The following is a 13,357-nucleotide window of genomic DNA, read 5'->3' on the forward strand; positions in this document are numbered from 1 at the left end:
CACTTATGCAAAAAGGATTTGGCTTTTGCCCTGCAGAAAACTGAATTACTGAAATTTTTCTCTGTCTATCAGCATTCTTTTCTGTCCCTTTCAACCCCTCGTGGCTCCTTTCCAAGCTCGCCTCTGCATATCTACGCCCGTATCAATGTGAAATTCCATATATCTTCTGTGCCTGCTTGAACCACTAGAACGAAAGGAGGAGCACTGGGATTGGGCGGAACAGTTGGGGAAGGTGGGTGCATATTTGTGGTTAACTAATTGGAGGCTAACTGGCGTCGGTCAGTGAAATCCAGTGTGTCTGTGGGTGTGGTCAGTGATTTGGCCTACTCAATTGGTGTTTTGCCTTTGGGTGTCACTTACCATAGTTTTTCTTTACTGTGAGAGAATGTCAGAGTTTAATGAAGAGTACAGTTGTTAGTGGTAATTACTGTAGTCCAAGCGGTTATGCGTTGGTGTAGTTGAATTAAAATATTCTTATAGTATTTTTGTGTGTGTGTAACAGAGAGCTAGTTTTGACAAAAGCCTCCCTTTGGGGACGTCATTTGGAAAAATTATTCATAAAGTAAACATGGTTAGTCTACAGTAATTATAATCATTTAACAGCATTTGTGGCATAATGTTGATTACCAAAAAAAAAAATATTTTAGCTCATCCCTCCTTTTCATAAAATAAAAAAGCAAATATCGAGGTTACAGTAAAGCACTTACAATGGATGTCAATTGGGCAAATTTTTGGAGTGTTTAAAGGCAGAAATGTGCTAATAATAAGTGCTATTATAAATAAATGTGCTTAAGCTGATAATCTTATAAAAGTAGGGATGCACCGAAATGAAAATTCTGGGCCGAAACTGAAACCGAAAATCCAGGATGCACTTGGCCGAAAACCGAAACCGAAATTTTTACCTATTTTAAAAAAAAAAAAAAAAAAAATTGTATAATTGTATTAATTTTATACTTTTTCATCAATTTCATTAATTTAATGAATCTGAATTGAAAAACTACAAACCAATAAAATAAATCACACTTTTATTGAAAGTAACACACCAATATAGGACAAAAAATATATTAAAACATTATTAAATATTCTTCTTCTTTCAGTTCTGTAAAAATCTCATTTTACAGATTTTCTTAACATTTATCCAAATAATGTAAAGTTTTAGAAAACTATTATATGCAAAACAAGAGTCAAGTAATGAACTTAGCATCTTTCAAAAAGTTTAATATGCAACAGTAATTTTAATTAAAACAACAGGCAGAACACAGAATGGCAGAGGGCCTCTATTCCACTGATCTATAACTATAATATATAATTATATATATAGATCAGTGCTCTATTCTGTTTATGTAAACGTATGTACACTTTAAGTGAAAATGATTGTGCAAAACAGCAGTAATTGAACTAAATCCAAAGGCAACTGTAAACGACAGATGTATCCTCAAGTGAAGAACAAGTGTAATGTAACTGCTATACACATCATATTGGATATTTAAGTACAAGTGACAGGTTTCTCTTCAAGAACAAAAGTTGCAAAATTTTCTGACAGTTTCTCCTGTCAGAAAGCTCATCAAGAACATGAGATGCTACACTGAACAGTCTCTCACTCTCTGTGCTGCTGCTTGGGCAGATAAATACCTGTGCGCAATCCGCGCAAGCAAAGGAAAGTGGTCTTTGTTTATGCAACCGTACTCAAGGGGATTGTCGCTTCTGGCAATGGGTAGTTCAGCTAGATATGTCTCAAGTTGTGTTGTAGCTGCGCTAGTTGTGGCACTGCTGTGGATCGGGGCGCTTTCCTGTAGAATCTCTTGCTGTACTCTTTATATATATATCTTGAAAGTTCTGCTGAACAAACACTGCAGATCGCAAATGTGATGTCCTTATCAGAAACTTTGAAGAATTTCCACACCACTGACATGATCGGCCTTTGTTTGGTAGTGCCGTTATGGAATTATCTAACAGCCGTGATAAGGGCTAGATCGATCCAGATTGAAATCAGAGCACTGAGGGGCGGGACGAGGAGGTATATATTTTCGGCTTATATTTTCTGCCTTTTTTCTCTTTCGGCCGAAAACCGAAAGTTCGGCGGCCGAAATTTCGGTGCATCCATATATAAAAGCACTTTTATTTATTCTGTTAAAACTTGTGTATCATTTGAGCTGTAAAAAAATCGTTTCATCGTCATGGCAACAAAGTAGTAAAATATTTCTTAACTTTACACAGAAAAGGTTAGTAAGTGATTTTATAACACTTATATAATGTTAACACATATTGTGGCTATACTTTCCTGAGTATTTTAACGTTTACATATTGGCACAATTGACTTCCAAGTGCCTCACTGCTTTTTTTTTTTAAGAAAAGATGAGTCTAATTACATTTTGTGGTAATCAACATGGTTCAACAAATTCTGTCAAGTGAGCTTTACTTGTATTGAAGTGTGTGTGGTAAACATAGTGGGCCTTTGTATGCACCTGTGTGCAAAAGCAAGCAAGGTTGATTCCTTTTCAATACTATGCATTCAGCACAACCCCAAATATTTAACTCTCCCCTCTCTTTCTTCTTCCAGTTCAGGCGTTCAGTTGCTGCTATCAATCAGGAAAGCTCAAAGCAGATCATTGCAACCAAGTGTTTTAGAAACGGAAACGACACAGTATTTGATTCCTCTGACATAAGCAAAATAGGCTTTGAGTAGTAAACTGTGACACTCTTTATCGTTATGAATTTGGTCATTTTGGCAGTTATTGATTCAGACTTTTTCAGTTATAGTGCTTTATTCGTCTGTAATGTATTTATTTTAACAAATATTTAGTCCAGAACTAATCTCAATCTCTGTTCCCAGTCTAAATGGGTAATTTAACATAAGGAACTTTATTAAAGAACACTAAAATGGATAATTCCGTGTGATATATAAGACATGACTGCAACAAATTGCTCTGCAGATCTTAGACTTGAGGCATGGTTCTCTGACATCACTGCTGGAAATAGCATGTGATATGGGAGAGAGGTCAACGTTTAAGAATTATCCTCAGCGTGAGAAACAGACTAGGCAAAACAAGACAAAACAAACAAGCCATTAAGAGAACTTATCCCCAGGAGATATGTCCTGGAGGACATCACTTGATACAGTGAGCCTGAGGGCCTATTAACTTCACATTGTTATTTATTAAGCTGGATTAGCTCATGACTAATGACAATCTCTGAGCAAAACTGTAGTTATTTTGTTAATTGCTAAGTGTTTCAGCTTTATAACACTAACAGGCTTTTCAAGCACTTCTTAACACAGGGTTTACCCTGGGTTAAGCAACTTTTATTTTTATCTCCAATGAAGCCCTGCTCCAGAGCTAATTGAAGTATTGCAGAACCAAAGATAAAAAATACTAACCCAGCATAAAATATGAATGGTGTGTATTACCCAGGATTATCCAGGTTATCCAGGGTTAAAATGATATTGGGTTAACAATTTCAAGTATGAAAAGCCTATTTATGCAAACTGTTTGGCTGAAATGACTCGAACAGCAAACATTGGCTTTTTGCATTACTGTGATTTAGATCTGGCTCAATATGGCAAGTTCCTCTTTTTACATTTTATTCATTTTGACATTTTAAGACAGCCATTAGTTCACATTTATTATTAAAGGTATTTTCTGGGACAGTGTAGCATATTCTCTAAAGACCAAAGTCACTTCAGAGTCACTTCCCATGACTCATTTCCCCTGCCACCAAAAGTATGTGCTTCCGATATTCTGGCCTGGGTCACATTTGTGCATACATAATCTTGCAAATGCTGGGGGGTAATACTGCTGAAGAACAAGAAGCATTTTATAGTGTAATTATTAGCAATTACCAAGTCCAAGTACTTCACATGTCTGACAGCCATGAGTCGATCATTCTCATGATTGTCCTGTAGCTGTAGGGTTCCAGGGTCTCTCAAGTGTGGCTAAAATGAACGTTTTGTTTGTAGCGTTTGTCACTGTAATTATAGACTCATCATTTTTTTCACACTCTCTTTCTCTTAGGGAAGATTCCGCCTCCCTCAATTATTCTCATATGGGTTCATTTTCAACTCTCACGCTTCATTAGCATAGAACAGAACACTTGCTGTATTTTCCTCCCTTCTCCTCTCATCGCTCCTTCCTAGATCCCTCGCTCTTTCACAACCTCTGCTGTCAGTCTTCCACCCTCACTCAGTCAAACTGACTGGCACACACATGCCGCCTGGCACGCTGCTCTGCCCTAGCACCTGTCACAAGGAGGGGGTGCTTGGCAACATTGCAAGTGTCTTTGAAGGGCCATTGTGTCATATTGTTGTATGTTTACTACATGCTAAAAAAAAAATTTAATTGATTAATATTTATTTACATTTATAAATACTTTACTGTGGATGGAATACAAAGAATGTTATGACACTGTTATTTGTTTGATTGTCTGACATAGTGTGGGCCAATCAGACCATATGATTAGATGATGTTTACTGGTATTTACAATTTTACATATAAATGTTGTCAGGAGGATGACCAAATGCTAAAATCAGATATTTATTGTAGTATTTACTTTGGTTGCATCTCTATCAGCTCCCTAGTTCAGTAGTCAGGGCACTGATCAGAGAGTCTGCCATTTCTAGGGCTATCCCAATCGCAAAATTGTTCCAATGCACTGAAACCTTCGCACCCTAAAAATTCCCACAATGCACTGTAAAAACCAGGGAACATCATATGTTCAATATGTCATGACAGGATGAACGCAAGTGTAATTATATGATGTCAAAATCTTATTTTATCTTTTTAAAAGAGAAATTTCTGTTATCTTTACTGTTAAAAAAGAACATATTTGTTTATTTCTTCATTTATGTAATTTATCTTTCACAACAAGACTAAAATATACAACGAAAATGCACGATAGTGTCATTTATAAAGCCATGTTGTTGATTTATACCTCATTATCATACTGCAGGTGATTGAATCATAAGTCTCCCAATAATCCATGGATGAACACCCTTAACAGTACCCGAACTCGTGTTCACGATATACTGATTTATGACATAGGGAGCTGATTGAGATGCACGAATTATGACTTATTTCTTCTTATTAGAGTCACCGAGCCTCATTTAATAATTAAAATTCAGGAGCAGAACAAATTTATGTTTTAAATATTCATAAAGCCATTTTTACAGAAACTGTCGCATTCAGGAAAGTTTACATATTCTTCATTTTAGTTGGTAGGAATAGCATTTACATCAAGGAAATCTTTGTGTTCTTCCATGCAAACTTCCTTGACCTAATTTTAAGAAGTGAATTAAATGAAAAAGTAACTGTAACTGACATGGTAAAAATATGTTTTTTTTTTTACATTTTACTTTCTAAAAATTTGTATTTTGTTTTTCTTAAAATTATTGATTATTCTCAGCACTGCCTCATTTTGTCTCATTTTTCCAGCAGAAGTGAAAATTTGGAATTCACTAACATACAGTTCTGGGATGTACACAGCATTTGTAAATTTTACATGCAAATGACTTACAATGTACTGGCTGTACTGCTCTCCTTCAAACAGTATAAGAGGATTCAGTGGCTTTATCTGCTATTTTGTTTTATTTTGGCTTTTTATGACAATAGTGTCTAATATTAAGTTACTGCAATTTTGTAGTAGTAACAATATCTGTAATCACAATTACAGTTTGGTGGAAGCAATATTATAATTGTACGTCTTGTTATGGATTATCTTCTTGATCTGGTCTCCGCTCTCTCTCCCACACACACACACACACACACACACACACACACATCTCCTTTTTCAAGCTCTGCTCTCTCTCACACTTGACAGTGTTTTGATGGCTGTTGGTGGTCAGCTGTGAGCTGCACTGTATGCAAGTGGTTGTCTCTGTGTGAAAGCAGGATGGTGACAGTAATCCTCTGAGCTCTACTGACCTCTTTGAAGGTGTTCACTATCTGTCCATATTACACCAATCTGAAGACATATTCATTACAGACTTCTTTTATCTTGTTTCATCAAGATTCCTTAATGGTCATAAATGGTTAATACTGCTCAGCTTTTTTTGAAGCTCATTTAGTCATCTTATGACAATGACCGTAAGATCTGATGCAGTTAAATTAATTGTAAATCAAAACCTGATTTCCTTTTGAAAGGAGTGAATGGAAGAAATTAAGATTGAAAAGTGGGCTGAACAGTTGGACCATCTCAATTGAAGCCTGGGTTAGACTTTAATGAGCTCCTGAAGTTTGCACACAAAAGAGGGTTTATGAGATGTTGCCATGGCAACAGTAGCCCTAGTGAAAGACACAAGGGCCAGAAGATAAGAAGGGTCTGGATAGTACCACTTAAGAGAACAGTACAGACAGAAGTGTGCTGACCATCAGCCTTCTATTAGGCAGAGCGTCAGTATAGATGGGTCATGTTAGTCAAGCTCAGCTGATCATGACATCTACCAATACAATTCAATCGCTTCATGCCTTAGCAGCCTTTTCATTAAATGTATGCAAGCTGCACTTAACACCCTTCTCCATCCCCAGCTACACCTCTTGTATATGCTCTAAGACTACAATTGATTTGGCAGTTTGGAATCTACTATGTGTTATCACACTTTTTTCTTGATTTACCGACTTGATATATAGTAGTGGAAGTTCTATTAAGTGTCTATTCAATCTATTATGCAGTTAAGGATTGTCATAATGTTAAACATTTTTTTTTACATTGTAATAATTCTGCTGAAACTGTTCTGGTACCCCTGTGTGGGTGTGGTTTATTCGGTGCACACCCTGCTCTGTCCATGCATATCTACATGAATGGGAGGTGAGTTTGCCCAGAACAGAACCATACCGCAAACACCAACAGATTGCATCAATTGTCTAAAAGTGAATAAAAGTATTAATTTAACGGAAGTGGTCCTGACTGAAATAGATGTAAGAATAGCATATCAGCATTTTCTTAAATAATTTACCCTTCACTAAGCCCGCCATCTTGGTTACAGTCGTTCACACTGACAAGCTCTGCAGAACTTCCCATCGGAATCAATGGGTGATTGCTGTCAACAGAACGTTTTTTGGCAAAATATTCTCATAAGCGAAATGGATAATATTCTCAAACACACATCACCCCCATAGACTCTCATTGGAAAATAACAAACTCATGTCAGAGTAATGGTGTCCCAGCAACAGTTGCTAAGACAGGATTGGCCAGAAATGCTTTTATGGCAGGGTAAGCGAAGAAACCAATTGCCTGGAGGAGCTAAAATAGACATTCAGATTGGACACCATATTTAATTTAACATGAACTAATGACTGAGGTATGGATGAACCATCCATTCAATATGTTGTGCTGGTGTGTAACTGGGTATCAGTTATTCAGTAGATGAAACACATGGCTTCCCTCAAAATGGCAATTGACAATGAACTGGAATACATGGGTTGTGAAAATTAGACTGAACTCTCAAAGCCTTATTTTCTTTTGTGTTTAATTAAATATGCAATCTGTCTGTGGTAAATATGGGTTAAAATCTCTCAATTTTCCATATTCTCTTCCTCATTTATTCTCTTGTGCACTCAACGTTAAGCCCCATTCCAGTCAATTTTAATGACAGTGGGTTAAATTCACCAATTGGAAATCTTCTCTGTAAATGCCTTACCTCTTCTTTCTTCCTACATACGTACCTGCCTTCCTTTTCTTCCCTTACATATTTCAGTGTAGGGTAAACTGAAACCAGAGCATCTCTTCCAGCTTGTTAACTTCCATATTCAATTTCATACATCACTGCATTGAGACAAACAGTGAGTTGAAAGAGTCCATTACAGAGCAGATGGCCACATGACTGGGTTTGAACTTTATGCTAGCTGGGTGGCACATAGTAACTGCTTACTCTTAAGTGTGTTCTTTGTCTTTACAGCCCTATGCTTTCTAACCTGTATGACTTCCATGGAACACAAAAGGAGATGTTAGTCTGTCACTATTCACTTTTAATGCATCTGAATGCATACAAAGCATGTGTATTTGACCAAAATGTGTCAGTTCATGGTATATGATAAGCCTGCCATGTCACCTGTGATTCTAGAATGCATGGAGTAAACTATCTATTACTGGTAACAACATAATACGAAAAGGATGCAACAACCCTGACAGTACTCTATGGTTTGTCTAGGACAGTGACATTCAGAAGAAAATCGACTATGAGATCCGGATGCGTGAAGGGGCGTGTAAGCTGCTTGCTGCATGTTCTCAGAGGGACCAGGCGCTGGAGGCCTCCAAGAGTCTCCTCACCTGCAACGCCCGCATCATGGCCTACATGTCTGAGCTCCAGCGCATGAAGGAAGCGCAGGTCATGCAGCGGGTCGCGCGCAGGTCAGAGGTCACTTTCAGTACTTTTTTATTTATTTCAGCCTAAATTTATTTAGTTCAGTTTGTGAAATCTTAAACTTTGGCTAAGCTGTAAAACGCTTTATAAAAGCTAAATGAGATAATAGGCCTGTGGCTTTGGATAAAACATTTCCATTATATAATCAACACTGAATAAAGCAATGCTAACAAATATAACCAATGTTTAATCAAAATATGCACCGTTTCTAAGTTTCTCATTACAGTGCAACAAGCACTTCTATAAGCTCTTACTAAAAATAGCAGAATGTTTCTAAGACGAAACTAGAGCAAATTTGACAGCCACAAATCACATGACACCTCAGTGCAAAATAGTGTTGATGTCACAGAGTTCAGTGTGGCTAGTTTAGTGTAGCCCATTTGACGAGCTTAATCCCAAATGTTGCGTCAGGATCTCAGCATGTCACCCTAAAGATGGTGTTGGTGTGCTTTTTTTAGTCACATATAACTGAGATTACATAACAGTTCAGACAATTAGGGGTTTTTTTTGTATGTTTTTGTGTTCAGGTCTTCTGATGCAGGACCAATGGATGACCGATCCCCATGTAAAGGCAAAGTAGCCATTTCAGGTATGTTCACAGCTACTTGTGATTCATTTAATATTATAGAGTATTTTTGTGCGCACAAGTGGTTGTGTAATTCTATATACTGTACAGTATAATGGCTGTGTAATCATAATAGTGTCTGTTCTTTTAATCAGGAAACCAATACAAGTGCATCGTAACTTTTTTTTAACCCCGAGTTTGATTCTGTATTACTTTTGATTCTGTAATATACTACCAGTCAATGTTTGGACTCATTGAATTTGTTCTTTCACTTCATGATCATGTTAAACATGAATTTTTAATCTAAAGGTTTATCTTCGAATGCTTGAAATTACTTTTGTAAAAACTAAAACTAAAACATGCCTATGTATGAATTCCTTTACAAAACTGACATTTTAATAAAATATATTTTTTTAAATGTATTAGTTGTATCAGAAGTATAAGCAGCCAACAAGTTTCCCAGCATACATAGGAAGTCCTTCAAAACTTTTGAAAAAGCATCCCAGGTCGATTCCTTATTAATATGGTTTAGCGAGTGTGTAGAACTGTAATCTAGGCAGAGTGTTGAGTCGAAATTGAAGACACTAAACTTCAATGTAGTTTAGATTGTTTGTATTGGTCACTGCATTCGCATACTTCCATTTGTGTTATTTGATAGTTTTTATGACTTTGTTATTATTTAAAAATGTGTAAAATAATAATAATAATAAATTAGTGTGTCCAAACCATTAACTGGTAGTGTATGTGTAAATCATGCTCACCAGTTTTTTTATGTGGGTCTCTGAGCACTAATTCACACACCTGCTGTTTTATATATCAGCGCCTGTGTTTTTAGGCTGCTGTCGGGTTGTTTTATGAGTCGTCCTCCCCAGCTCACTGTCTGCATCTTTTAGAGGAACCAACCCCCCTCTTCACACCCCATGCTATTAACTCCCAGTTTAAACTGCTTGAGTTCCCAGTTCAATCTGGTTTGGAGACCCACAGTGAGATACTTTGTAAATGGTGTATTTATGACATCATTACAAAGATGCACATTAGGTGGTGTTAGAGCTCTTTATACCCGTACTCTGCAGTCACTCACACACAAATGCAAACCTTACTTGTATGCATACTGTAATACCATTTTGTCACCACATAAATGCATCCAGAATGTTTATTATTTTATTCATCCTTCTGATGCATCTCCATTTTTCCAGCAACTTTCTTCTACAGTCATTATCCTATTAATTATTTCCTAATGGCCCCTTCCTATTAATTTAATGAAGTTCTGCTGCAGTTACAACAGGCCTAATTACACAAATCTTGAATTGATTAATGTGGTCTTGATGTAGTGGGTGGGCCAGTGTGATAATTGGAATTTATACTGACTGCCAGTCTGCTATAAGATAGCAGATGTGTGTTTGTGGCATACTGTGATCTTGATTGACACTGAGTGACAGCCAGCGCGTGTGTGTAATAACTTTGTCTCTGACCTCCGACTCCTCTGTGTTGCAGATCTTCGGATACCTCTAATGTGGAAAGACACTGAGTATTTTAAGAACAAAGGAGGTAACAATCTGTTTTTCCTCTTCACTCTGATATGCAGGTTAAATAATATTGCTGTCTCTTTTGAATACTTAATGTTGAATCTTATTAACCCATGTAAGCTGTTGTTAATATTTCACTTACAAAGAGATGCACACAATATGGAACATTTTTTAAATGCATTGTGCATACAATATATGCATATAACGAAACACACATTTATTTATGAACAATTCAGGCCCAGTTTAGCCCTCTGGGTAAATATAATATTATTACTGGCATTGAAAACCCTTTTCCAGACAACTGTGACAAATTTAATTTAGCATTAGGTGCCTACAGCAACTGAAAGAGGTGACGTTGTTGAATAATGCAACTCAGAATTCCACATGCATGTGCTTTTCTCTCATGGAAAAGGTTACATATGTGCATTCTTCTTTTAATGCATCTAGGATAATAATGATAGGTATTTAAATAGCTGTAGAAATGATTAGGGTTATTACAACATTATATCAGTTTTATGTAATGTTGAATTTGGTGTGTGATAACTAGTGATGCTTGCTAAAGGTACGTACACACTGCCAGCGACATCGCGCGCGACAGCGACTCAATACCATTCATTTTCAATGCGAGCACAGCGACTTCCGGCGATACGAGCTGTCGCGACCGTTGGCGCTAGATGTGGGCGTGTCCAGCGACGCGACAAAGTTGAGAAAAGTTCAACTTTGGAGCGACTAACGAAGCTGACAGCCAATAGGAGAGATGACGGAGAGCTCACGTGATCCTTCTCTCTTTCTCTCAGCTCCTGCAGTAACGGAAAGATGGATGAAAGGCTAATTCTTGCTGTTAGAAATGTTCCAGTGCTCTATGATATGTCTCTTCCCACGTACAAGGACATTTTAAAGAAAAATACTGCGTGGAAAGGTGTATCTGAGATCGCGGGGATTTTATGGACCCATACAGACCGACATTTGCATTTTCAGCCAGAGATAAACAGCCGCTCTGGCAAACAGCACGCTTTGTTTCTCATTCATCTTTGATATAAAGCATTTTATGTACTGATTCCATTTATATTTAGTCTTTTCCCTACAAAATGTTTGTTTTTAGTGGCAAGAAAAGAGATTCGCTGTCAACAGCAATGGAATGACATCCGTGAATGTCATTTATAAACGTTACTAGGCAACCAGTAGTGGGAACGCCCACTAGCGACTTCACCGCCAGCCACTGGCGACCTGCAGCAATAAAGTCGCTGGCAGTGTGTACGTAGCTTAAGGCATTAAATTCTGTGCTACGGACATGAATGATACTTGAATGAAATCATGTGACTTGAGGAGTGGTGTGCTATTACTTTTCAAAGCAATCAGAATTATGTTTCTTTCTTTCTATCTATCTTTTTCTCTCCCTCTCAGAGCTGCATCGGTGTGCTGTCTTCTGTCTGCTGCAGTTGGGTGGTGAGATCTTTGACACAGACATGGTGATGGTGGACAGGACCCTCACAGACATCTGCTTTGACAACACAATTGTCTTGTAAGTATTGGTTGCTTTTTAACTTTTCCACACATGCTTCGTCTTTGTGTGACCACCAAATATTTATGATTGGTTTGCATTTAAGTGTGTATACATAAATATGTATAAATAAAAGCATAGTCACATTATGTTCACATTTGTAAATGTCTTTGATACAGATACAGGTCATATTGTGCTTCAATTTGCCAAATAATATATTTCAATTACAGTTTCCAAGTGTATACTTTATATAAATGCACATATGTACTTTTCTGTTAAAGATATGGTTCACCAAAAATTAAAATTCTCTCATCATTTACTCGCCCTCATGCCATCCCAGATGTGTATGACAAACGATGATTTTTAGAAGAATATTTCAGCTCTGTAGGTCCATTCAATTCAAGTGAATGGTGGCTAGAACTTTGAAGGTTCAGTAGTCTTCAGTAGTGATATGATAAGTGTGGGTGAGAAACAGATGAATTTTTAAGTCCTTATTTACTTTAAATAATGCTCCCTGCCCAGTAGGTGGCGATATGCAAAGAATGTGCATTGCCAAAAACAAAAGTAGAAAGCGAGTGAAGATTTTTAGTTAAAAAAAAGACTTAAATATTCTGTTTTTCAACCACACCCATTTTATTGGTTCTGAAGATATGGATTTATACACTGGAGTGATATGGATTACACTTATGTTGCCTTAATATGCTTTTTGGAGCTTCAGAAAAAGATCTAAAAAGCATGTTTGTGTCCAGCCGAAAAAAAAAGGAAGTCATACACATCTGGGATGGCATGAGAGTGAGTAAATTATGCGAATTTTCATTTTGGGTTAACTATCCCTTTAATATTAAATGTTAATAATATTCCGCTCTTTATATTTCTGCTGATGTAAGTGACATGTTTGCGTCTCTAGTCAGTTATTAGTGAGAGTGTAATGATTTAACTGTGGTTCTGTGTGCAGTAACGAGGCAGGCCCAGGGTTTGAGCTGCGAGTGGAGCTGTACAGCTGTTGTTCTGAAGAGGACTACTCAGCAGGCAGCGCATCGCGTAAACTGGCCAGCAAGCTAAGCTCGTCTCTGGGCAGGTCAGGGGGAAAGAAAATGAGGGCGGCCATGGACCCTGGAGCCTGTAGCCCCACCAGCAATGGAGGAGGAGCGACAATCCTACTGCCTGTACCCTCTGTACCGTGAGTGTGTAGAAACACACACATTCATAAAATGTATTTGTCACACTGCAGGACTTTTTAGGGATAGATAACCCTAAAACGAAAATTCTGTCATCATATACTCACCCTCATGATGTTCCAAACCTGTATGACATAATATTAAAGTCTTATGAGTTTGGAACTATATGAGGCTCAATAAATTATGACAGAATTGTAATTTTTGGGTGAACTATGCCTTTAAAATAGACCAAGG

General features: G+C 37.3%; 2 protein-coding genes across 5 annotated transcripts in view; one reads left to right on the forward strand and one right to left on the reverse strand.

Moving 5' to 3' along the window:
• LOC127633275 (rhotekin-like) overlaps positions 1 to 13,357 on the forward strand; it is a 98,935-nt gene that overhangs the window by 74,822 nt on the left and 10,756 nt on the right. For all 4 annotated transcript variants that reach the window (XM_052112256.1, XM_052112283.1, XM_052112266.1 and 1 more), the window contains exons 2-6: positions 8,141 to 8,340; positions 8,881 to 8,942; positions 10,413 to 10,466; positions 11,849 to 11,966; positions 12,901 to 13,125. In XM_052112256.1, the coding sequence (XP_051968216.1) occupies positions 8,141 to 8,340; positions 8,881 to 8,942; positions 10,413 to 10,466; positions 11,849 to 11,966; positions 12,901 to 13,125 (659 nt within the window). The remainder of the gene's footprint in view (positions 1 to 8,140; positions 8,341 to 8,880; positions 8,943 to 10,412; positions 10,467 to 11,848; positions 11,967 to 12,900; positions 13,126 to 13,357) is intronic.
• The window catches only part of LOC127633288 (zinc finger protein 99-like), a 301,889-nt gene that overhangs the window by 73,225 nt on the left and 215,307 nt on the right, over positions 1 to 13,357 (reverse strand). The gene's annotated exons all lie outside the window — the stretch shown is intronic.

This window comes from Xyrauchen texanus, chromosome 3 (assembly GCF_025860055.1).
Source record: "Xyrauchen texanus isolate HMW12.3.18 chromosome 3, RBS_HiC_50CHRs, whole genome shotgun sequence".
NCBI lineage: Eukaryota > Metazoa > Chordata > Actinopteri > Cypriniformes > Catostomidae > Xyrauchen > Xyrauchen texanus.